Consider the following 25,873-nt stretch of genomic DNA (forward strand, 5'->3'; position numbering starts at 1 on the left):
TTAAGCCCATACCAATTGATTTGGGCTGGACCAGTACATTGTCGTTCTACATGGACCAGAGGGACAATGTTAGATTTTTGAATAAAAATAAATTCTTTAAAAATAAAAATATAATAAATTCAAAAACAAAAGTAATCAGTACCGTCCACGGACGTTTCATCAGGGTCGAGGGAAAACCAAAATCCGCCATTTTTCTCGTTTATCTCTCCTTAAAAAAAAATATAAAAAAAAAATAAAAATATTAACTCTTAGTTCGCACATTTATTTTATTTTCTATATTGTTTGAAAAAAAAATATAGATATATATATATATATACAAAAACTGTAGAAATTTGCTAAAAGCATTTAAATTTGTTTTTTATCGATGAAAAATAGAAATGGCAATTTCGTATATGCAAGTAGCTCTTGAACAGTATTTATACCGACCTTGGCTATTTGAACTTTGAAGCCAAACAGACTTTCCCGCTCCGCAGAAATCCCATTCCCTCTCCAAGCTTCGTAATCGTAAATGGCGAATTCGAAACCAATCGCTCAAATTCCATCGCAGGCCGTATGTTCAGGTATCTCATGCTTCGTTCTTCACCAATTGCTTCTAATATGATCTTTAAATGTTATACTCCATTTGATTTTCTGTTATGCACTGTTTAATTCCTCTGAAAATATACAAACAGAATGAAGAAATAATCTACTTCGAGTCTCACTCTTTCTCTGATTCTTCCTGAAATAACAAAATCGTAAAGGAAAATCTAATATCTGGAGCTTAGCTTAGTGAAGAAATTAATGGAAGTCTTCATTCTGTTTGCTTTAGATTTCGCTTTTCGTAATATTACTTTATTTATGCACCTGACTGTTTACGAAAAGAACGATCCGCTAGCTGTTGTTTGGATACTCTGAGAATTTGAGAAAAGCGAAGGAAAAAGAATTTAGGTATCTCACGCTTTGGATACTGCTATTTCTCAATGTTCTTCAAGTATTTAATAATTTTACTCCCTTCTATTTCAGTCATGCGCCGTTTGATTCCTAAGAAAATGCAAAACCAGAAGGAAGAAATAATAAGCTTCGAGTCTTAACTTCTCTAGCTTCTTTGTTGAAATAACTAACTTAGAAAGGAAAAACCAAAGATTTGGAACCTAGTTTGGTGAATTAATTAACAATATGCTTTTGTTAAGATTACTTTATTGGTTAAACTGTTTCCAAACATCTAAGCGTTACTTGTCGTTTTGATCCGAGATTCAGAGTGCTGAGGCTGAGGAAAGCGAGTGAAAAAGAAGTTTAAATTTGTACGCTTAAAAAAAGTACGAGCAACTTTCAGGAATTTATAGTACTTTTGAAATTTTATAATGTTATAAATCCTGAAGCCATGAAGAATTCTCTACTTCCAGAAAATCTTATAGAAACTTCTTAGAATCACGGAAGAAGTCAGTTCCATGTTCACTTTGACTTAATTCAGCTTATCATTTGCATTCCTTGAGAACAAAAGTAATATATAATTTAATGTTTGACCGAGTTATTGCTAACTTGGTGTATGCAAGGTTTTTGATCGGTTGTATTTTTCTTATTACTAATAGCTGAGTTCTTGTGTTGAAAAAGTATGCATAGTTACAAGTTTTAAAGTGTGTTTCTAATATTATGCTTAGTGAAACTCTGGGGGCTTAATCGTATAACAGATTAAAACTGTTATTTGGTTATATGTATTTTTTGCTGATTGTGAATATCAATGCTGGACTAGAATTACAAACTTCATGAGATTTATTTCTTTATTATACATGTAATAATGCAGGAAAATGCCTATCATTTGTTGAGAACCGATTAGGTTGTCAGGAAATGGTCGAAAATATGCCATACCTGTTTCTTCTAGCTGTGTATTGTTTAATTCATTTGTTAATAATAATAGGACCGGTTTTTCCTTTCTGAAACTGAATTGAATCGTATTTGAGAACTGTTAGGTATTTGAAGAAACAGAAAATAGTAATCTTACTTCTTACATATCTATATGTATATGTAAATTGGTGGGTACAAGGCTCGTATATATCAAGAGACCTTTACATACTGGTGTTGACGAAAATTTTTTGTTACCTCTGATTAATTTAGGTACATGTTCTCAACCCCTACGTTCGTAGCTTAGACATGAATCAGTGAATCATTTCTCTCATAATTGTGTACATTAGAAGCTTTACAGCTGCCAGCTGCTTCAAATAGCATAAAAATATAATTAACAAACAAAAAGAAGGTGTTTGAAACGTTTTAGAATGTGCCTTTTAACTTGTACAGTGTACTTATTCCTGAAATGGTAAAAGAACATCAAAACTATTTATATTTTTTTATTGCAGGTGGTGGTGGAGTTTGTATGATGAGAAACACATGGAGAGATGAGCAATCCCCAGCTTTCATTAATTTCATCTCCACCTTCCTTCGTGAAAACTGTTTCCGTCTCAATTTTGTTTCAATCACCCCCGTAATTTTCCTGCCTATACTAAATTTTTTATGTAAGAATGGTTTATCATCCAACTTGTTGGAGCTTATATTTGTAGGACTTTATTTTTAATTGTGGGGGCTCATCAGTAGCATTCATCTTCGTGACAAACTGGGGTTCTAACATCTCCCCACTCTTCAGCAGGTAACCAAGCTTTTGTAATTTGTTGGTCCCTCTTGTTCAGTTTTATTTTTTAATTTAACTTCGTTCCTCCACAGAATAGAGAAACTGAAAGTGCAATTTGCTAATCTATATGTTGTCGTGACCCTCGCTTCCCGGGAGCAAAATGATTCGTTTATTTGTTCTTACTTCAAGTGAGTTATACAAATCCATTATTTTCGTTGGCTGTTATTTAATTTCGCTTAATGACATACTTTACATGTTTGAATCTGTAAAGATCTGGAATGGAGTTTGGCAAGCCAACATTTGTACCAGTTCGAGACATTGAGATGGGCTTCGAAAAAATCGTAAAGATAGCTCACTCTCGTGGGGGTAAGGCATTTTTGAAGCTTAATTCAAGTGGTTATTAACTTCCAAATTTTTTATTTTAATAGCCATTAACTGCAGTTTGCAAGGGACAGGATGCCACGACAAAACTGAAATCTGAGGTCTGATTGTTAAAGCTAATCCTCTTGCTTTATTTTACAGCATGTTTATACCGACATTAACAATACTAGCATGTGATTTAGTTTGACAGAATTCTTTCCCCCCCTTTTTTTTTTCTTTTTTTTTTTTTTTTTTTTATGGTTGTACGTCTTGTTTTGTAAAGAGAAAGCGAGCTGTGCAAGGAATGGATGTCTTCCTAAAAGTGGTGACGGCCTTACCAGGGATTGACAACCATGATGCAAATGCGGTAACTTTGACTCACTAACAAAGCTGTTTCTAAAGAAATGCGGTGTTATTCCCTTATTGCTAGATTTTATGCATCTGAGTGTCGGACCAGTTGTTTTGAAAGATTAACTTTCTTGTTCTTCAAGCATAACTTTGTTTTTACATTGTCCTTTTTTGAAGAAAATGAATAGAGTAAATAATCTACATTTGTCAATAAAATGATTAACCTACATTTGTCAATAAAATGATTCAATACTTGTCTAATTGGCTGCATAGTTACCGTAATAAACTAAATTCATTTATATGTGGAATTACAAAGTAGACTGGATAGTTTTGAAAGGATGATTGTCAAGTCAATTTTTCATCGTATTTTGGATTGGTTTGAGTTTGAACATTTTCCTTTAAGCACTGGCATCGCAACCTTATTCTGATTTCCTGTATACATTTCCAGATTTCAAATTGCTTTTATTTCCACATATTATAGTCATGAAACAATAAGATGAAAATTCTTCAATAGAAGATTTTAAAGCCACCATTTCGTATCTGTGTGGCATATTTGCAAATTGCAAGTTCTTTTTCTATTTGGTACTCCAGATTTGCGAGTTTAAATGAAATTAGTTGTCAGTCTTCACTAAGCCCTTTCACTTTTTGATTCTGGAACCAAATTCTTGTTCTTGCAATTCTATTCAGCTTAATCAAGCTATTGGTTCGATTGAAGCAATTGCCAAAGCATCGAAGGAGTATATTCTGGAAAACACAGACCTTTCAGCTGACAAGGCGGAGGTAATTTCAAGGTTTTTCAGGGATCCAAAATTCTATCTAGGGCCAAAGATAAATTAACAAGGACAAAAAAAAAAAAAAGAGTAAAGTTTTAAGACACTCTGGGTTCATATTTTTAAATCTTGCATTGTTTGTACAGAATATATATTTTTTTTAGTTTATCTATGTTACTACACAGCAAGACAAATAATGATACCTAAATTAACTACGATTAGTAAAAATAAAATCAGTAAATGACTTTTTAGAATGAATGGGAAAAAAAAAAAAAAAGAAAAAAAAAATGAATGCAGGGAATAAGAAGAAAACAGACCAACCAAATTCAAAACTTTCTGTGAAGCTGCAACTTTAATTGTTTTGCATCGGCATGTAGCAGCACTTATTGCTCGTTGTTAGGATGTGAGGTATGTAGTGTCGATATTATTAGACTCCAAATGCCCTTTGCTTTGTGATTTTGTTTCTTCGGGTATTTGTGCACATGATTGGGTTAGTTTCTACAAGGCGCATCTTAAGCAGGTAGACTTCCTATAAAATTATATATTGCAGATTAAAAGTCGGAAAGGTACTTCTGACGTAATTGATTATTTTTGTGGCCAACTGAAAAGAAAAGAATAAGTACAACTAAAATATTCACCAAAAAAAAGAATAAGTACAACAAAAAAGAAATTAATTATTTATTATACTAGGTTTTTTTTTTTTAAAAAAAAAAACAAAAAGAAAACCATTGTTACACTACAACTAAAAGAAAAAAATAAGGTGCATCTTAAACAATGGAATGATAAATTAAATAGGTTTCCTTGAAAAGATGGCAGATTAGAGTCGGAAATGTTCCTCTGATGGAATTAATTTTTCATTCTCGGTTATGATTATAACAAAATGGGACAAATATATATATATATATATATATAAAATTCTTACCAAAAAAATAATCTAAAAATAATTATTTTTGTAAATTTTGTAAGAATATAAAACTGATTTGTCTTTTTTCTCAACTCCCAAAGAAAAATGCTAAAGGGCTATCGTCCAGTTTATGGTTTCGAATATAGAATTTAGCGGGATTTAGGTTCTAGGGTTTAAAATTTAAATTTCTAGGGTTTAAGGTTTACAGTTTTGAGTCTAAGGTGAAAGTTCTGGGGCTTAGGTTCATGGTCCTAAGATTAGGGTTCACAGTTTCGAAGGTAGGGTCTAGGGCTTATGGTTCCGAGTCTAGGGTGGATCTAAGGTTTCAAGTTTTGGGTCTAGGTTAGGGTGTTTAGGGTTTAAGAAGAAAACAAGTAATCTATATTACTGGAAAAAATAGCATAAATTTGGGTTGACATAGATTTTTGTTGGCAATATTGGATAAAATTACCAAAAATAAATTATTATCCATTTTGACCAAAGACAAAATACCCACTTTTTTCCGATACAACTACACTATTTCTTAAGAGCTACCATAAAAGGCTGGGCTCACCAAATAAAAAGAAAAGAGTTCACAATTACCCCAAAAAAAGAAAAAAAAAAAAAAAAAAGTTTACGACTAACGGACATAGGCTTGGGATTTGACATTATGATGGGGCACCAAGATAGGAGGCAAGCCGCAATATGTCACTGAAGACTCCACCAGCTGTGACTTCAGCTCCAGCACCTGGTCCACGAACTATAAGAGGCTGTTCCTTGTATCTTCTTGTTGTAAAAGCAATGATGTTATCCGATCCGGACAGTTGGGCAAATGGATGATCTTTCTTGTATGTCCGCAATTGTACTTCGCCTTTTTGCTTAATCACATCCACCACCCCAACATATCTCAATACCTTCATATATGAAACGACAAAGCAATGAACCCACAGTGCAAAGCATCATAGAAAATTTTCCCATTGGGTGCTCTAATAGGCTTTTCAACAATAATTTATATGGTTAACGTTTTTACAATAACTAAATCATACTTCAAAATAATGCTTTCACTAATATTATTCAAAATCATGCTTTCAGTTAAGGCGATTGAATTTTAGGCTTTGATTTCAGTTACTTGTCCATAATAGGTTCTAACTAATATTTCAAATATACTCACTTCCCCTGCATCCTCAGCTATTTGTCTTTTCGTTGCCAAGTCATGATCAAATTGTGGCAGTTTCTGCATAAATTCCTCGGCTGATGGACATGCCTGTAAATAATTATCCAAAAATCCGAATTAAAAATGAACTTGGTCACCCAATTAGGGCCGAATGATTGATATAGAACAAATCTTACTCTCAATGGTTCTGGTACAAGGCTCTCAACGGGGATATCAGAGAGTTCCAGCTTCAAACCAGATTCCCTGGCCAGAATTATCACCTGCAATATAAAGCATATTTCAGAAAACAGAAATGATAATGACAGTAAAGGACAAAGTAAGATGGTATAGGGAGAAACATTGACAAGTTGTAACACATATATGAGTGCTCCACAAAATAATTTCATAGTAATGACTTTGAGGAAATCAATACTGATAACATAACAATGTCGCAAACAAATTTAGCAGACGGTACCTTTCTACGAACATCAGTTCCAGATAGATCATCTCTTGGATCTGGCTCGGTATAACCTGCCTGCTTCGCTTCAGCCACTACCTCGCTAAAAGTCCGTCCACTTATAAAATTGTTAAAGATGTAACTCAAAGTCCCACTGCAACAGCAAATCCAAGAGGCATTTGTGAGAGTCAAATTTTTTGGCAATGGGGGGTGAAGGAAGCAAAGGTATGACCCACCCATACCCAAACTCCCCACTGTCTTTTATCCTAAAATTCAGAAGGGAAATAAAAGCATGTCTACATACCTGAAGATGCCTTCAATACGCAGAATTCTGTCCCCAGTTTCTAGGAGACCTCGTAATGTACTAATAATTGGGAGACCGGCACCAACTGTTGCTTCATAGAAGTAATGTGTATAAGATTGCCTTTGAAGAGCTCTCAACTTCAAATACTGGATATGGCAAGAAAATTGTAGTTAACCACCAAAAGAGTAATTATGAAAGATCTCCAACAAAACATATAACTAAACTTCGGGGTTTATAAAAACATATAACTAAACAAAAATTGTGCTATTGGCAGCTTTGTATTCACGTTATAATAAATGAATTATGTCATTATAATTTTGAAAACTGCTTTGACACAGGAAATAGATGTTACCTGATCAAGTGGTCCTGAATTTGCTTTCTTATTTGGGGTGACAACATGAATTCCTTTCCGCAACCAGTCATTGTAATGGCTTGCAATGCCAGAGTCAGCTGTGCAGTCAACCAAAACAGTATTCGGAATAAAATGATTCTCATGAACATGGTGAACAAATTTTTCCAAGACTGCCTTTTCTCCTTCTTCCTTTAAAAGCTCTCTCCATCTAGCTAAATCAATGCCCCTATACACAGCAAAATATTATGTTCATAATCCTATTCTCTCCATCTAAATTTAGTATGCCATGAGAAGCACCTGATGAATATAAAAGATTTAATAATAAAAATAATGATAATAATAAAAGAATTAGGGATCAGACTCGAGACAATACAAATTTTATATATATATATATATATATATATTAAAAACAAAAACAAAAACAAAAAACTTCATCCGTAGAATCAGAACCTATCAACTCTGAATGACTATTTTCCTACTACTGAAGCAGAAGACAGACAAATGTCATATCTTCCAATCACCCATAGAAACAAGTCTGGAATAACTATTTTCCTACTACTGAAGCAGAAGACAGAGACCCGTTTTATCTACCACCGTTTTGTAAATCATGTTCAAGGTGATGCCCAAGGGCCACAATTTTTTCTCTTACGATGCGTTAGTTACCATCATGATATCTGACAATGCCATTTAACTGTGAAAATCTAAAGCTAAATAGTTCTTAAACTAGAAAAAAATGAAAGAAAACCTGCTCTAGTAGGAAACCCATATGGTACTAGAAATTCTTGTTGAAATCTTGCAACTTACGAATCACTCAAAAGCATGGTCCTTGAGCCAGTGATTCCCATAACACGCAGATCAATGTTGAATTCTTCCTTGAGGGTTGCTGTCTGTAAAGAAAAAATATTTAAAAAGGATTTGTTTAAATATGTTCCCATGCTTAACCCAAATGAATAAAATAAATAGTTCAACTATTTAACATTAAGATCCAATCAGCAATCAGCATTAATACATCACACAAGTTGCTAACCATAATAAAAATCTATACAACTATTCCAGCAGAATCATTGATTAATTCCATAAAACAAAAGCAATTTTTTTTGGCCAAAACCAAAGCAGTTGTGTTTGTGATATCCATATTCATTTCCTTCAGAATTTTATGTATATCTTTACTTCTTTATCATTCGTGAGACCAAGGAATCTTATATTTATAACGTCCACATAATTTATTTACCTTTTCAAAAGAAACTAACTTCATTACATTGTTTACGAGTATGCCACTCCCTATTTCACATGTAACCATGTAAGACAGCAAAGACAAGAAATTGGTTGTAGATACAATGTAATGGCTCCCTGCTCAGACAACTTAATTGAACTAGAACTAGTGCAGATGTATACAAAATCTACAAAAAGGTTTCTGACTACTAAATTATATTGAATGAATTGCTCAGCCAAAATGCTCAAAACTATACAAATAATATTATCTGAGGTATTGTAAACAAGTAATTACAGATGAATCAACCAAACCCATGCAGTCTGACAGTGAGAGAGAGAAACAAATAAATTCATAAAAAATAAAAATAAATAAAAAAAGATGCAATTTTACACTCGAAACAGAGTAAAATTAAATGATTAATACAAAGTTTAAAAAAGTGTACCTGATCCCTTAGTTGATCGAGTAATGTGCCACCAATCAATCCAGGTCCAATAATGCCCACTGCAATCGTGGTTCTTGAAAGATAAAATCTGGAATGAACAGCTCTTAGGCCCCTTATACAGTCTTCTCTTTTCAATACCACAGTTATGTTGTACTCAGAACAACCTTGAGCTATAGCACGCACATTGATGTTTGCCTACATTATAATTATAAGTTATGTGATATAAAAAACGAAGTAAAATAATGTAGAAGTTGAACTAATAAGAATCATCTGGATTTGTAAACAGTTGTGAGACTAATCATATAAACAGTTGATAAGTCCTCACCTTTGCAAGTGCATTGAAAAGAGTGGCACTGACTCCAGGAGTACTAGCCATTTTCTGGCCAACTGCTGCCAGAATGCTACAGTTTGGAATAACTTGAACCTGAGAGGGTAAACGAATATAGAAGAGGTTATAATAAAGGTCCTAGTCATAGATACAGCTGATAGCATATGTTTTAATGATTCAGTAAAGCGTCGTCCTTACTCAAATTTCAGAAAGAGAGGCTAAGAAGTTATCTCCTATAATAATGAATCAGAATTATATTAGACTATAAAAGTATCTTCTATATTAATGAATCAGTTCCCTAGAATATAAAAGTGTCACAATAAAAGATGCACATCCCAGATGTAGATGGTGTGTAGAGCAGCATCTACTCTGCACCATAAGACTCAGGAAAAAGTTTTGAATTATCAAATTATACCAAAAGGTATGGTAAAACCAGTGATCCAGAAAAGCACAAAAAAGCAACTCAACAACCATATTACACTAATACACTACTGAAGTTACACTGTTTAAGCAAATTCTGGGAAAGCAGAAATTAGGCACCTGAGAGAGACGCCCAGCATCCAAAGCTTGACGAAATCTAGACTGCAATGCCTCAGCAACAGCCTTTACTTCCTTATCGGGCACAGCAAAGCAAACAGAATGCTCACTGCTAGCCTACAATAACCAAATTATTAAGGATCAAATTTTCTGTTGCTGTATCAAAGTATCAGAAAAACTAAAAATTGAGGTTAGGGGCACCTGAGATATCATAATAACATTAGCTCCCACAGCTTTTACAGCATCAAATATGGCACTAGCTGTACCAGGAACACCAGCCATTCCAGTTCTGGGAAAAAGATAGGTAAAAAAAAGATATTATAAATAGGGAGAAAATGAAAAAGTTTGTTTGCAGAATTATCAAAACACAGCTCACCCCTCAACATTTACAAGGGCCAAATTGTCTATTGTTGCAAACCCTTTAACATAAGACTCCAATCCCTGAGCAACTTCATCCATATCAGCAGCAGCACGGCAAATCTTTGTTCCAGGTGCAGAGAGGTTGAAAATATTCCTTATTATAATTGGAATATCATATCGCATCACTGGAATAATGGTACGTGGGTGCAAAACATTAGCCCCAAAATATGACTGCACAGATATACAATGCTTATGTTAAAAATTGTGAATGTAGAAACTCTCAGAAACTTTGACAGTGAAAAGTAGTAAATTTCACCATCTCCCAGGCCTCTTGATAAGATAATGTCTTCAGAATCACTGCCTCACTAACTGCAGAAGATATATCTCTTAGTATTGAATAAAACCCTACCTTAATTATCTAAGAAAATTCTTAAAAGATGTTGTCAATCAGAATAAGAAATACACACATACACAGTTCTATAGATGTAAATTAGGTGACTCAACGTTGTCCAAGCAGTAAGCATGAATGAAGGATGGAACAAACCTTTTCTGGGGTCTGCACTATACACACCATCAACATCTGTCCAAATTGTAACTTGACGAGCTCTTAATAAAGCACCCATTATAGCAGAAGAGAAGTCACTTCCATCTCTCTTCAAAGTAGTTGGAATATTTTGTGGTGTGCTAGCAATAAAGCCAGTTGCTATTATTGTCTTTGCTTGATTTTTGGAGTACCATTTCTCAAGTCTCTGCTCAGATTCTGCATAAACAGGATCTACTTGATTAGAACTAGTAGGGTTTACAACAAGAACTTCCCTTGTATCCATCCACTGGCAGTCCACGCCATTCTGCAACATAGACAAAAGAGAAGCAAATGATGGTAAATAAGAATAAGATGACTTGGAAAAGCTGCATTTAGAAATGATAAGAAAAAAAACCACTGCACCTTTCTAACAAGAGATGATAACAATTGAGCAGACCATAGCTCTCCATGTCCCACAACAAAGTCAGTGAAAGATTCCGTCGCATGACCAGCTGCCAGAATTTAGCTTGTTAGTAAATATTTTGAGTAAAAACTTGATAGAAAACATCATCCAAAATATGAAGCAGAAGGACAGTCAACAGATATAAATTTAACAACAAAATAAGAATAACTCATTTCAAAAATTTCTCAAAAGTGAAGCACCAGCATTCTAAGAAGGACAAAAAATAATAATAATAATAATAAAGAATAAAAAATAAAGGCTTGTTTATGCACACACAAAAAGGTACATATAAGAAAGAGCCATTTGTGAGAAATGATAGGAAAAGATACATCTCGATACCAGATGTAATTGCATCTCCAAACATACACAAGATATACATCCACACACACACATTTATAAGAGACAGAGAAAAATAGAAACAGAGAGATATTAATCTTACCAATATATATTGCACGAAGCATCGCCTTAAGGTTACTGATGTCATGATGCAACTGCGATAAGAAACTACCAAGTTCATCTCCATCAAGTAGATCAAGTGCTGTTGATCTGTGCTTCTCTAAAACAGCATCTAATGCAGATATGTAGGACTCATCCCGTGATTGAGCCTTGTATATGAGATCATACATCATATCTGTCACTTTTGACATGGCAGAGACAACCACAAGCTTCCTCTCTGAATCATCATTAAGGATAATATCCGCAACATTCTTAATTCTTTCTGAGCTTCCCACACAGGTGCCACCAAATTTATGAACAGACCACATATCACCCTTAGGAAGCTTAACTTTTTCAGAAGATTTACCCACTGTAGTGTCTAGAACAAACAGAGAGAAATAATTAAACAAACCTCATGACTATCTTTTAGATAATCAAACAGATGAATGTAAACAGAGGGAAGCAAATGTACCAGTAACTGAAGCTGAAATTTGGGGTTTTCTTGTCTCTTTCCTTTCCAAACGAGAAATAAAACTCATCCTGATATATGAAACATAACCTTCTCGATATTTTGACATAAAAAACATATATATAATACAATCTATAGCATGTGGAAACAAAATATTTTAAATAAGAATTCCAAGGTCGTTTCTGGATAGTAGTAGAAAAGTTTGTTTATAGAAGCTAAAAAAAGTAAGCAGAAAAGCATTCTTTTTGCTGTGACTCTGTACCATCTTGAAAGGAAAACCAAAATTATTTGCTTCTAAGCAAAAGCCAAAATTTCCAAAACAGAAACTCCCAGTAAGAGCTTGATCTGGTAAACACGCTACTGTTGAACTAATTTTTACCGAAGGTTTTGACCTATTAGGCTATGTTTTCCATGTTATGTGAGAGAGATCCAAAACTTAAAAAAGTAACACCAAGTTAGACGTAATTTAGTTTAATTACCTTAGTTTACTAAATATTAATAAAAAGCAAAAATATTACAGAAAAATATAGATAATGAAAATTAAAAGAAGAGATGCATCATTCAGTTCATAAATTGTTGCAGAATTTCGTTTCCTTAGTTTCACACAAACATTCACGTACATATTGGAACATACTTATATGTTATTGATGTCCTGGTTATAGATACAACTTCTCCAAACTCAAGCTAATCAGAAAACTAAAAATAACTATAACTTCCTAACAGATTTCGTGTTCAATGAAGAAAAAAACACCACTCCAGAGAAACAGAGAAGTATAAAGCACTCTAGATGTAAATAAGGCAGATCGAGCTAATGCCTAACGTTTGGTAATTGTGAGAATAATTACCTGAAATTAAAAGAAAAGAGAGACGCTAGTAACAGACTGACCTTCCATTTTCAACTAAAGATTTCACAAATATATTTTAAAATTTTACTGTCCAACTCCTGCTGCTTTTTTTTAAGAACACCAGCAGGAAATTAATTTTGAAACACTAAAAATTTCAGAAGCAAGATAAGACGATCTGAAAACTAGGCAATAAGATGAAACCGGAAGTTCAAATCTCAAAATCCTTCACTATTCTACTCATCCGGAAAGCAAAACATAATAATTCCATTCATTCATTAATTCAGTAGAATGAAAAGCAAAATAAGCTAACGAAAGAAAAATTTTACTTTCCACAGCGAGTTCTTCCATCTTCTAGATAATCAAAATTTAGCAGAATGAAATGCTTAGTTGTACCTGCAAATAGGAGAGCGTTGAAAATGGAGCGGAAATGCACTACAATGCGAGGCGCAGATCTTCATGTGTTTCGCGTCATGAGCCAATGCCTTTTGAGAGAGAACGTGACGAGGGTTAGAGATCGCAGACGAGAACGACGCCATAGCTCCGGCACCGAGAAAGCGAGAGAGAGAGAGAGTGGGTTTGGTGTGGTTCTGAATTTGGGCTTTGGCGGCTTGCCTTATATACTATGGCATGAATGATTGGTGAAGGTATAATCCGCTGCGTTGTATGAAAAGTGTAAAAACTGCAACTAACCATATGATAGTGACGCGTGGTCACAAATTGCAAATGTCTCCAAGGATCTGCAGGTGTGCACGGTAACAGACGGAGATATTAGTTTCTCTCAGGCGCTTCGCTTGCGTTACGTATATTTGATTCGAATCACATATCTCTAGGGCTGTGCGTCCTTTGTTTAGGGGCGCGTTTGGTTGGTACTCAAAACACCCCGATTTTCTGCCTTTTGTTTCTTTGCCTTCTCTTATTTACCGCCCCTAGGAGTTACTTTGGCTAATTTTTTCTATTAAATACTCTTATGTATGTCAATTTCTCATTCAAACCAAGCCTTAAAGAGTGAACCGATAAGTAAGTTGCTATCACAATCAATGCCTGAGTTTTTCTTTTTTATTTTTTAAAATTGAATATATAGCGAGTGGTTTTTAGTATAAATAAGCATTATTTTTTTAATATTAGAATTGAGATTCCAAGTTGGATTATTATCTGAATTGAACTATCCATGTTCTACGATATAAATGGACATTTTTTTCCCTTTTTTTTTTTATATCAGAAGTGAAATATAGGAACTCTAGATTATTCTTAATTTTTTATTTGTTATTTAGATTTTTTTGATATTATTTTTATTTGTACTTTTTTTTTAATTATTACTGATTTTAATTAAAAACTCTTTTTGAAAATTTGAAATACTTCCCTGCTAAACTAAACCAACAAAACATTCCATTAAATAAAACCTACTTCCCTCCCTCGGGGCACTCAAGCAATAGTGGTAAGCATATTAAAAGTGAGATCGAATTACCATTAAAGTAAGTGTTAAGTGGATTTATATTGCTCACCCAAATCGATTCCTCTGTAAATATAAAAGACAAATGAAGGAAAGCTGAAAAAAAGCCCTCCCAGTTTTTTGGTTCCCATTGAATTTTCCTTTTTGCAATTAAAGCTCAAAGATTTATGATTTAGTATGTGTGGATATACATGTATTTTTATTTATACACATATTCTTAGAAGGATAACAACAAATTATCAAGGATAAGAATTCCCACTTATGAGAAAAATCAATCATGCAGATTATACTATGGGGATATTTAACAACTTTTCGCCCAACTAGTTATGGTAGAGTTTCGTCTACAAAAATTTATTATTTTTTTATTTTTTTTATTATTTGGCTTTAGAGATGAAGGATACACCGATACAGATTATAAGAGAGAATATGGTAATTATTTATAATGGGAAAAGGAAAAAAAAGGTTTATTAAAAATGAATTTAATTTTAGAAATAGTTCGAGATGATTTTCAATTTGATTTTTTTAAAAAATATATATGTAACTATCATTTGGGATAAAAATGGAGGACTAAAACATTTCAATGAGGCAAAAAAAATTGTGCACAATTAAAAAAAAAAAAAAAAAAAAGGTAAAAACTAAAAACGAAAAGCATAAATGATATAAACATAATTTGAGGAGTACCAGTTGTTTTCATCTTGGAGCGAGACGGAGAAAGAAACAAAATGAAAAACAACAGCAGCAACATCGAGATAGTTCATCAACATTTTGACGGCCAAACAATTCACATTTGTGGTTGTTTTTAAGTGATGGCCCTAATGGGTTACACTTCAGAATCCAAATTGGATTAAATATGCACTGTACAATGGACCACAAAATTCAGATATTCCAGGCGTGAAACATGCATGGCTTCCACTGATATCTAGTTTTTTCCTTCATAGTTCATATGTAGACATATAAAATAAAGTTAATATTTTATCTTCCACACCAGCTATAAAATCCACCGAAAAATAAACATTCAAGACTGTCTGTTTAATTGATTTTTTCTTCTTTCTTTTTTTTAAATGTGTACATAAAAGTGCTTTTAATATTAAAAAATTCAGATTCACAATATTCAAACCAAAATTTAATGAGATTTTTAAATTCATTAATATAATACATCAGGAGTACATTAGGATTAACAACTATTACTGGAGAGAAATGAAGAGTTTTAAATAATTTAGCCAAAAAAAAAAATGACCTATAAATAAACACGTATCTAAAACACTTCTATAATTTTTTAAAATGGTACATCATAAAATAAAAGAAACAAACTTTTGAGGAATGCTTGCCGTTCCTGGACTTCCGGCCTTGATGTTTTCTCACATTAATAGTCACATTCAAATATTAAATTATACTTAATTAGTAATTTCACAGCTTAAAATCTTTCTCACGAACAAGTCTCTCTTATCTTTCTAGAATGCGATGCAGTCATTAAATATTTGTGCTGTTTCTGTCAAACATTATCAAAATAATTTTCATCTTCCAACTTTCATTTTCGTCTGTCTTCAGCTGAATTATTACTTGAGTTGGCAGGCGCAGATAATTAATAAAAAATTAAAACTTACAGCTAAATGCTTACTATTACATTTTGCTAGTGACTTTACCTTCTATAAGGTACTTTATACAAATGACAAAAAATATTAGTTGTCGTTGCCCAAATATAGTATCTTCTAGATAATTAATTAGTATGAATTTTATCATTTTGTTAACTCCATAACGAAAAGAGATGAGATTAAAATTAGAAAACGAACATCAATTTACGAAAAAGTCCATTATTGATCATTCCTATCTATTGTTTTGTAAACCAGGTCAACAATAATATTCCATTTTGGGTAAGTCAAAAAATATAATAATCATAAATACGGAAGAAAAAATCCAAATCAAATTAATCAAAAAAAATTTGGGCTCTTTAATTTTGTTCCCATCTTCATGCAAGACTGCTTCCTTGGCATGGTGAAATTGAAAGTTTCAAAATCTATCAGTACTATTTTACCTATTAAACGAGGTCTTTGTCCCAAACGTTGGATGGATTCTTACCTTTGACTCGTCAATCATCGTCACCAAATTATTTTTCTTTTTTCTTTGCCCATATCTTTAGTTGCCTTCTTTTAAGGACATTGTAAACCTCAAACCCATTGTTCTCTGAAAAAAACCACAGCCTGTTTTTTCAACAAAATCCCATCTCATCATGCAATTCCACTAGAAGAAGGAAGAAAGAAAAAAAAAAAGACCTGGAAAACTAGCTTACGAATTAAGTCTTCTAAAATAATATGATAGATTTACAAGAATTCTTGTGGTGTTTCTCTTTGATCTCTCTGCTTCTTTACTTCCTTCAAGACCTTAAAAATTTTGGTTGCATGGCTTTAACCCTCAATTCCCCTCCTTCAATTTCTTCTTTGCCGTCTTATCTGTCTTGGGTTGACCAGCTTTTTCTAGCTTCTGATAATCAAAGTAGTGAGGATTCCAACAGCCGGCCTGTTTACGAGCATGAAGAATGTCCTCCTACCAAATTGGCACGTACAATAAGCCAAGAAGAGAGTATGAGGCAATTAGAAGACAACTCTGGCATGTTGACTACGACTGATACAGTAAACAAGAAGGAGAAAAATCAAGAAAATGAATACCGAGAAACTGATATAAAGGCTCGTCTGAATGATAATCACCCCGAAGAGAATGAAGGATTTTGTTCTTCGGGGATTAAAAAGGTTGCTGACGAGGTTAAAGTAGCTCCCAAGTTACGAAAGAGGCCGTCGAGGCTGGTTTTGCCGGAATTCAGTCCTGGATTGGAAGTTTGTGATAAGGATAGGAAATTGGAGAACAAAGAGTATTTTGAGGTTGAAGGAAGAGATTTCTTTCTGGCAGGAAAGCAAGGGAGGAGAGTGTCCATGGAAGATGGACATGGAGTTTTGGTTGACATTGAGGGAGACCCAAAGCAGGTACACAATATATATGATATGTGCTTAAAAGTTTTCTGTCTTTAAACTTTAACAATCTATACTATTTTCAAATTTTTAGTAATTTGGTCGAGTATTGTTTACTTTGTTCATATGAATCACTTTCGAATTTCTATATGATATGGTTGCTTTTTTGGTAATAATATATAATATGGTTGTTAATTGTTCTTGTACTGGCGAAAGATTGATGACCTTAGATCTTTTGGATATATGGCATATCAGGCATTTTTTGTTGTAATTGATGGGCATGGAGGTCGTGCAGCAACTGATTATGTTGCTGAAAATCTTGGAAAGAACATTGTGAAAGCAATTGAACATGTCGGTGGGAAAGACGACGAACTAGAACAGGCTATTCGTGGAGGATATTTACTTACAGACCAAGAGTTCCTTAATCAGGTAGGCTAGCTACCAATATACTTCATGTTCATTTTTAACGTCTACAATATTTGAAACCCCTTGGTTTGACCAAGTCTTAGACAGCACGTTCAAAATTTGATTGTTTTTGGACGGGCATTCACATAGTGCAATTGAATTTGATTGTTTTTAATACACATATATACCAATCTTTACAACATGGGTCGGTCGGTATAAACAAATTCCTATGTCTGATTTTTTATTTTCTTTGACCCATTCATACACCTTGCAATTTTTAGTATCGTTGAAAAATTGAAATATTAATTGTTATTTAGTTGAAGTAATAATTAATTAAAGGGAAATTTGTTTAAAACAGGGGGTGAGCAGTGGAGCTTGTGCAGCGAGTGTGCTGTTGAAAGAAGGAGAATTACATGTAGCAAATGTAGGAGACTGTAAAGTAGTTATGAGTAGAAATGGAGAAGCTGATGCATTAACAAGTGACCACCGTTTGACTAGGGAAGATGAGCGTCTCCGGATTGAGAACTCTGTAAGTACAACATATAGGAATTATATGGTACTCTTTTTGTTGTTCAATTTACTAATAAGTTAGCGTATTCATATATTTTATAATAAATTAAAAATAAAAGATTGAATAATTTGATGTATGTTTTATGCAGGGTGGTTTTGTGCATTGTCGCAATGGAGTTTGGAGAGTTCATGGGTCGCTTGCTGTTTCTAGAGCTATTGGGGATCAACATCTAAAACAATGGGTCATTTCTGAACCGGAAATCAAAAAGCTTCAATTAACTTCTGACTGCCAATTCTTGATAGTTGCTTCTGATGGACTGTGGGATAAGGTACGGGGATGTACAAAATGAGAATCTAACGTCCTATTTTAGTATTTATCAAAGGACTCGGATTAATTTAGGGCCGCCAACCCAAAATTACGGGTCTGTGGCCCGAGTTTGTCATACTTATGCATAGTCTTAGGTCATAATTTGCTTTCTATGATAAATAAATAGAACATGAGCTTTGATTTGAATCCAAGTAATTTACACAAATTTGCACCAATCAGGTAGATGAGCAGGAAGCAGTTGATGTGGTTCTAAGGGACAATTCAGTGAACTCTTGCAAAAAGCTTATAGATATGTCTACAAGCAGAGGGAACATGGATGATGTTACCGTTATGGTGATCAACCTACAGAGTTTTTACCGTGGCAAGCGGTAACCCGGTGATTCCAGATGTCTAAACGGGAACAATTTGGATTTCCATTTTCATCTTTAATGTAAATAAACTATTTTTTAGTTATGGTAGCATGAATATACAGTTTTGTTTAGAACCAATATTTAAATCTACATGGAAATTAAAGTTGTACATGCTTTATTATCCATACTTTTCTGCATTTATTTGTTTCAGTTTATAGTTTTTGTAAGTTATATTGATTGGATTAAATTACAAAATATGGTCTCGGAATAAGATGACTATATTGTTTTGAACGTTTGTTTATAAGACATTATTGACCACTTCTCTAGTACTGTTAATAAAACTGCTGAAATAGTTTAATGACATAGAGAAAATAGTTTAATCGTATCTATTGACTAACAATCAATGATTGAAATTTAGATTTAAAATTAAACATAAATAAGTATGATAAAAAAAAAAAAAGTAGAGCATCTTATTCTATATTGGGATATTTGAATTTTACATCTGTCCAATGCATGCCTTTATGACAATTTATTTATTTATTTTTTCTTTTTTGCTAAACTTCAAATTTATTTTATATTATTATGATTTTGTAAGATATAATGCGATAGAATAAGTAAAAAAGTAAAAGTGCAGATTTAACTGCTCAAAATTGGTTTTACAAAGAAAAAAATAAAAAAAAAAGAAAAGAAAAAAAGAAGAAGGTAAATTTCATTGTATTATGGGATTTGGATCATTTGTTTGTTTTAATTGTTATATTTTCTTTTTTGATAAAATGATAGTCGAGATTTAAAGCAAAGCATAAATATGCTTTGAGGAAAAAAGTAGAGCATCTAATTCTATATTGTGAGATATTTGAATTTTACATCTGTAAGTCATTTGCCTTCATGCATTTGTCTAATGCAAAATTGTATACACAAAAGTTTATCAAAAAAAGGCATTCGGAAAAAAAAAAAAAAAAATAGTAACAACTCTACTATAAGGCTAACATTTGCGCGATTCGAAAACCCTAACGAACCAGCAAAGCTTCCATTCTACGAGAGCTTCGGCAATGGCAGACGGGGCCGCCGAAGTATCGGTGATAACTTTTGGGGGCAAGGGGTCGTCTCTATCTTCATCCTCCGTCTACGCCATTGCAAACGGCCTTGCTAAGGTACGTATCGATTCCTCAGCTCTTGATAGGCTAGCCTCCTCCAGCAGCGACGCGCCACTTCTCCAGCGTCATCAATTTACCTTTCCCGACCTCCTAACCGTAGAAGAGTGTAGGGCCTCTTTCGTCGTCCTCCTTAACAAGCTCCTCCTCCTCTCCGGTTCGCCCGGCATCCGAACTGACCTTCCAGTTCACATCGCCGAAGCTCTAAACTCGGGTTTGAAAACCATACGGTTCGATTCGCTCGATTTGACCGAACGGGAGGTACTGGCATTGGAGACGTTGAAGGTACCCTCTGTATTGTACGGAATTTCAGCACTTTCTGACCAACAATCGGCGGCCTTATCGACGGTCGTGGATGTGGCGGCGGCTCTATCATGCGAAGCATCGAAAGCCGACATCTCGGTGCTCAATTCGATGGATTCTGGAGACGGATATGCGGAGAAGGAGGAGGTTGGAGTTGCCAGTGACATGAAGGTGTTGCTCACTGGGTCTAACTTGGTGGGTAAGGTTGAGATCGAAGCAGTCTCCAATATCCCCAAAATTCACGGGTGTTTGAGGGAGCAAACAAAATCGGTTCACTCGAAGACCCGGGTCGATTTGAATTCTGTTCTGGGAGTTGGAAAAGGCGGTCCACAGATCGCAGCGGTAGCTGAGGCTTTGCAGATTACATTGCAACCTTTGGCTGCGGCATTAAGGAACTTGGGGAATAGTAGTTTAAGCCGTGCAAAATTGAATTTGGACGCGGTGAGTGTTGATGATTTGCGGTCGAGTTTGGTTGGTTTGTTTAATGAGAAATGCCCAAGTGCTGATAGCTTGAGAAGTGGGTATAAGCTTGTTTGCCAATTAGTTTCAGAAGAGGAAGAGAATTATGTTTTGTTTGCTCATCAAGTGAATGTGTTATTGGGTATTGTGTGGAAGATTGTGGCTTGGGAGGTGATAACCGCGTATATTGCTCTAGAGGGTGCTAAACTGAATGAGAAGAGTGAAAGTGCTGAAATCAATGGAGGTGGGAATGTGAAAGTGGAAAGGAAGAGAGAGAAGAAGAAGAAGAAGGAGGTTTCGTTGAAAGGAACCCGTGCTATAGTTCAGGAGATTAAGGAAAGATTAGAAAGTAAAGAAGAGGATGCTATTGACAATTTGGGGTTATCTCATAAATGGATAGATAGTTTTTTATCGCTTTTGGACCCTAAGGACCCGGACTTTGATGGTTTATTGAACAAAATAAAGGAGATTGTGGAAAGCAATGAAACTAGAAGACTTCCCAAGATTCCAAAGGTAATGAAAATGCCTTAAATTTTATCATCTAATTTCTTTTTACAATTTTTGTCTAATTATTGCTTGAAAAGAAAAGCAAAAGACTGAAAATGCTTTCAGAACATCGTGTTAACATGAGCTATATAAAAATGGGAAACTGTTGATCCTCTGTTTTCCTCTTCTTTATAGGTTGAAATTTGGATACACATTCCTAGCTCTATGGGACACGTTATAAAATGTTGTTTTAATTAGATGCTAGCAGAAGCCAGAGCTTCGTGCATAGGATGGGCATTAGATGTTAGTAGAATTTACTAGTTTATAATTTATACAAAGGCTGGAGTTTACTCATCTAAATTTATTGACGACTTATTATGTGTGTATATATATATATTTATTTATTTATTTATTTATACTATGTATTGCATTTTTGAGCTAACCTGCTCAGGTTTTTTTGGTTGCTTTCGTCGCTTGTGTTTTTCATCTTTGCTTTGCTTGGTTAATAAATTATCCTTGGCTTGGTGCTGCCTTGGTGAATAGCGCCTGGTTCTATGATTATATTTCTTTTAGCTTTTGATATTGTTTTTGGTCTAAAATTATTGAAATGTCTAACGTTTTACCTTGAACATGTCCAAAATGTTAGGGCACTCGTGATTTTGCAAAAGAACAAATGGCTATAAGAAAGAAAGCTTTCTCAATAATAGAGGAGGTGTTTGAGAGGCATGGTGCTACTGCTCTTGATACTCCAGCTTTTGAATTGAGAGAAACTCTCATGGGAAAATATGGGGAAGACTCTAAGTTGATTTATGATCTTGCTGACCAGGTAAATATATGATCTTAGTTGGATATCTGGATTCACAACAATAAATGCTTTGGCTTTTTTTTTTTTTTTTTTTTTTTTTTAAATAATATTTTTCTTGTCAATGTCATAAATTTTTCTTTGACAGCTTTTTATTATTTTATTATTTTATTATTTTTTATGTTTGACATTAGACATAAAAAGGTTGGCTTTTATTTTTATTTTTTACAAAGGTTTGATATATACATCTTACAATCTGTATTTTATCTTTTTTGTCATCTTTCCAACCTTTTCTCATGAAGACTTCGATTAGGTTTCTCTGTGGTGTAGCTAGGAAACAATTTTGATATGGTTTAGGAAGGAGTCTGTTTTTATTAGTCATCTGAAGTAATGTAACCTTTTTGTTCATTTTGTTGACAGGGTGGGGAGCTTTGTTCATTGCGATATGACCTAACTGTTCCGTTTGCTAGGTATGTGGCTATGAATGGTTTCTCATCATTTAAGAGGTACCAAATAGGGAAGGTTTACAGAAGAGACAACCCATCTAAGGGTAGATTTAGAGAGTTTTATCAGTGTGATTTTGATATTGCTGGCCAATATGAACACATGGGGCCAGATTTTGAGATTATTAAGATTTTGACAGAACTACTTGATGAGCTGAGTATTGGAGATTATGAGGTAAGTATTTCTGACTGTTTTGTTCCTTTATCCACACTAATATTATAAAAACTCTGCTATTTGATTAGTTCTTGGAAGTGTATAATCTAATGTAACATAACTAAGCATCTCACCTTTCTTTAGTTTAAGGTTTCTGGTCCTCTAAAGACAGAAATAATACTAATGTATGGTTTAAAGGTTATTTATTTATTTATTTATTTGTTTTTGCTACAAATATGTTGTTTAAAGGTTATAACTGTATGTAAAATATGCCCAATTACAAAAAGAGCTGAAGCCTATAATATTGTTGTTAAGCAGTGAGATGTTGACCTTGAATTGGTGCCTTGTTAGAAATATTTTAACCCCCACTCTTTGATGTGCATCCTTAATATTTAGTTGGATTTTGTTTTGTTGGATTGCTTTTAATCCTTAGCTGTGTTATACAGATAAAGCTGAATCATCGATTGTTACTGGATGGGATGCTTGAAATATGTGGAGTGCCCCCGGAAAAATTTAGAACTATTTGTTCAAGTATTGATAAGTTAGACAAGCAAAAATTTGAGGAGATAAAAAGGGAAATGGTAAGCACAGCTTTAAATGTGTGTCTGTGTGTTTTATGATGTTGCATTTGTTCCTAATTTACTTTCTTTCTCTGGATGCTTTAGGTTTCTTTATTCCACTTTTACAACGCCTCCACCCTCCCTCCCCTCTTTTTTTGTAAAATGTTTTCTTTATTGTTGATTTGGTAGCGAAATTTTGTTATGCATCTTGATATTTGATTTTGTTGCAGAGATGTGTTTGTCTCTTGCTTGTATAAGAAATGTTTCTGCAGTTTCTATCTGGACATATGCTAGGGTGTTTTGTTTCATAGTGCTCCCCTCATTTATTGATGGTAGAAGTTTGCACTTTATTGTCTATTTATCTTCTTGTTGCTTGATTTTCATGTCAGCACCTTTTGTCTTTTGATCTTTTTTTTTTTTTTTTTTTTGGGGGGGGGGGGGGGGGGGGGGTGCTAGAAGTTTTCTTGGTCTTATATGACTTATTAAAGTTTCTATTACTTTTTGCTTTAATGTTTTCTAGGTGGAAGAGAAGGGTTTAACCGTTGAGACAGCTGACAGGATTGGCACTTACGTGAAGGAGAGGGGCTCTCCTCTGGTATTATTAAATGCGCTTAAACAGGAGGACCGCGAGTTCATAAAAAACGAAGCATCAAAAAAAGCTTTGGATGATCTGGAGATTTTATTTAAGGCTTTGGAAAAGTCGAAGTGCATAGATAAAGTGGTTTTTGACTTGAGCCTTGCTAGAGGTCTTGATTATTATACGGGTATGATATTTGAAGCTGTTTTCAAAGGTGGCACACAGGTAAATTGATATGCCATACATTTTTCTGTTTTCAAAGCTGTTTCTCCGTGTATTCATATTGCTTGCTATTGCTATCGCCATTTAAATAATGATGATATGATCTTTTCAATATTCCTTCTTACTCTGCATCTTCTAATGTTGATCAAAAATAAAAAAGCAAGCCATTGGTCATATAGTATTGTAGTATTGTAGTTGCTTCCGTGTGTGAGCTTTATGTTTTGTTTTCATGACAAAGTTGTGAACTTATCTGTTAGGTTGGTTCAATTGCTGCTGGTGGACGTTATGACAACCTCATTAAGATGTTTGGAGGAAAGGAGGTGCCAGCAGTTGGTGTTAGTCTCGGAATCGAGCGGGTATTCACTATAATGGAGCTGCAGCTTAAGAAACAGGTAAGGATGAAACTTAATTCGTTTATTGATTGTTAAATCCTGTTTGAACTCCCCATTTCTTTAAATAACTCTTTACCGTACCCTATTAACTATCTCACCCCATGTATCTTGCTTCATCTTCACCTAACATCTAGTGCTTTCTCAATTTTTATTTTATTTCCTTTTAATTTGACAAGGAAATGCTTTTGAGCTGTTGCGCTTCATTAATTGTGGCCTTTAATGCATTGTATACTTGCTAAAAAGTCCATTGATGCTCATTCATGATTTAAGTTCCATTTGGACCCACCATCATATTAAACTCGAAACAGAGAAAATGAAAAAAAAATAAAATAAAAAAAGTTATGAAGGTCTAGATAGTACATTTACTACTATTTAATAGAAGGATGAATAAACCGGTAGAGGTACATTTAAACGTGCGGACAAACAAGAGGCTTATTTCTTTTGTGAATGAGAAAGCTTTAAGTCGTATGCTTATCCGTATGTGTCTGGTGGAATCTGGAATATATTTACTCATTATTTTTCTGGTAACGTAAATTTAAGGGGTATCTTTATTTGAGCTATTTGATCCGTTAGTATATATATATATATATATATATATATATATTTTTTTTTTTTTTTCTGTTTTTATTTGTTGGTAGAAAATCCGAGCAACCAAGACCGAAGTTCTTGTGAGTATACTTGGGGATGACCTACTTGAGGCTGCAGAGCTAGCAAGCTTGCTGTGGAATGCTGGAATAAAAGCTGAATATTTGGTGAATAAGAGAATATCAAAGCATTTTGACCGTGCAACTGAGTCTGGTATCCCTTGGATGATAATTGTGGGTGAGCGGGAACGGAAAGAAGGGATTGTTAAACTGAAAGACTTGAGCACCAAGAGCGAGGAGGATATCTCTAGGAGTCGAATAGTAGAAGAACTTCGAAAGCGGTTGAACTTGAATCCTTGAGTGGCCCATAAAATACAATACAATTAATTAAAGTGTTGAACTTTTTTGGCTGATATCAGTTGAAAATACTTTTATTATAATTTTATTTTAAACCTTTAAATTTTTATTATTTTTACTTTAAATCACACGGTGTTAGGGTCGAACCTACTAAAATTTTGCCTATTTGTGGAAATGGTTCATTATGGGTGGCCAATATTTATGCCAAGTCTGTTTTTGTTTTTATAATTTGTGTGAATATGAAGGACGGATGGACCACCCAATGAAATATGAATGACTGAAAGCACATTTTTCCTTCTTATTATTATTTTGCAATAATTGATGGCACCTTTAAATAACGCTAGGTTTAGAGCGTGACAATTATTTCAAATAAATAAAACTGGATGAAGCAATAGTAAGGCAAACAAAGAAGGTTGTACAATTCACCCAAAAAAATAAAATAAATAAATAAACAAAGAAGGTTTTTTTTATTTTATTTT

General features: G+C 33.9%; 4 protein-coding genes across 4 annotated transcripts; 3 read left to right on the forward strand and 1 right to left on the reverse strand.

Moving 5' to 3' along the window:
* Positions 1 to 46: 46 nt before the first annotated feature.
* On the forward strand, positions 47 to 4,172 carry LOC107423446 (protein PARTING DANCERS). The gene is made up of 8 exons (XM_016032997.4): positions 47 to 560; positions 2,331 to 2,455; positions 2,532 to 2,617; positions 2,692 to 2,787; positions 2,871 to 2,965; positions 3,041 to 3,081; positions 3,243 to 3,326; positions 3,995 to 4,172. The coding sequence occupies exons 1-8, from the start codon at positions 509 to 511 to the stop codon at positions 4,142 to 4,144; spliced, it is 729 nt and encodes a 242-aa protein (XP_015888483.3). The 5' UTR covers positions 47 to 508; the 3' UTR covers positions 4,145 to 4,172.
* A 1,231-nt stretch (positions 4,173 to 5,403) lies between these two features.
* On the reverse strand, positions 5,404 to 13,646 carry LOC107423468 (bifunctional aspartokinase/homoserine dehydrogenase 1, chloroplastic). The gene is made up of 18 exons (XM_016033039.4): positions 13,235 to 13,646; positions 12,000 to 12,067; positions 11,532 to 11,906; positions 11,053 to 11,141; positions 10,651 to 10,954; positions 10,423 to 10,475; positions 10,123 to 10,337; positions 9,948 to 10,035; positions 9,750 to 9,863; positions 9,207 to 9,305; positions 8,882 to 9,076; positions 8,031 to 8,113; positions 7,227 to 7,452; positions 6,875 to 7,020; positions 6,589 to 6,724; positions 6,311 to 6,394; positions 6,132 to 6,224; positions 5,404 to 5,874 (listed from the first exon to the last, which is right to left on the reverse strand). Exons 1-18 carry the CDS (start codon positions 13,375 to 13,377, stop codon positions 5,629 to 5,631), a joined length of 2,757 nt encoding a protein of 918 aa, XP_015888525.3. The 5' UTR covers positions 13,378 to 13,646; the 3' UTR covers positions 5,404 to 5,628.
* A 2,789-nt stretch (positions 13,647 to 16,435) lies between these two features.
* Positions 16,436 to 19,130, forward strand: LOC107423442 (probable protein phosphatase 2C 74). The gene is made up of 5 exons (XM_016032995.4): positions 16,436 to 17,266; positions 17,507 to 17,680; positions 18,015 to 18,185; positions 18,316 to 18,495; positions 18,714 to 19,130. Exons 1-5 carry the CDS (start codon positions 16,601 to 16,603, stop codon positions 18,864 to 18,866), a joined length of 1,344 nt encoding a protein of 447 aa, XP_015888481.3. The 5' UTR covers positions 16,436 to 16,600; the 3' UTR covers positions 18,867 to 19,130.
* A 575-nt stretch (positions 19,131 to 19,705) lies between these two features.
* LOC107423458 (histidine--tRNA ligase, cytoplasmic) lies at positions 19,706 to 25,506 on the forward strand. Its single transcript, XM_048478838.2, has 7 exons — positions 19,706 to 21,270; positions 21,890 to 22,069; positions 22,466 to 22,723; positions 23,149 to 23,283; positions 23,783 to 24,064; positions 24,319 to 24,453; positions 25,092 to 25,506. Exons 1-7 carry the CDS (start codon positions 19,894 to 19,896, stop codon positions 25,395 to 25,397), a joined length of 2,673 nt encoding a protein of 890 aa, XP_048334795.2. The 5' UTR covers positions 19,706 to 19,893; the 3' UTR covers positions 25,398 to 25,506.
* Positions 25,507 to 25,873: the final 367 nt, after the last annotated feature.

Source organism: Ziziphus jujuba, chromosome 7 (assembly GCF_031755915.1).
Source record: "Ziziphus jujuba cultivar Dongzao chromosome 7, ASM3175591v1".
Taxonomy (NCBI): domain Eukaryota; kingdom Viridiplantae; phylum Streptophyta; class Magnoliopsida; order Rosales; family Rhamnaceae; genus Ziziphus; species Ziziphus jujuba.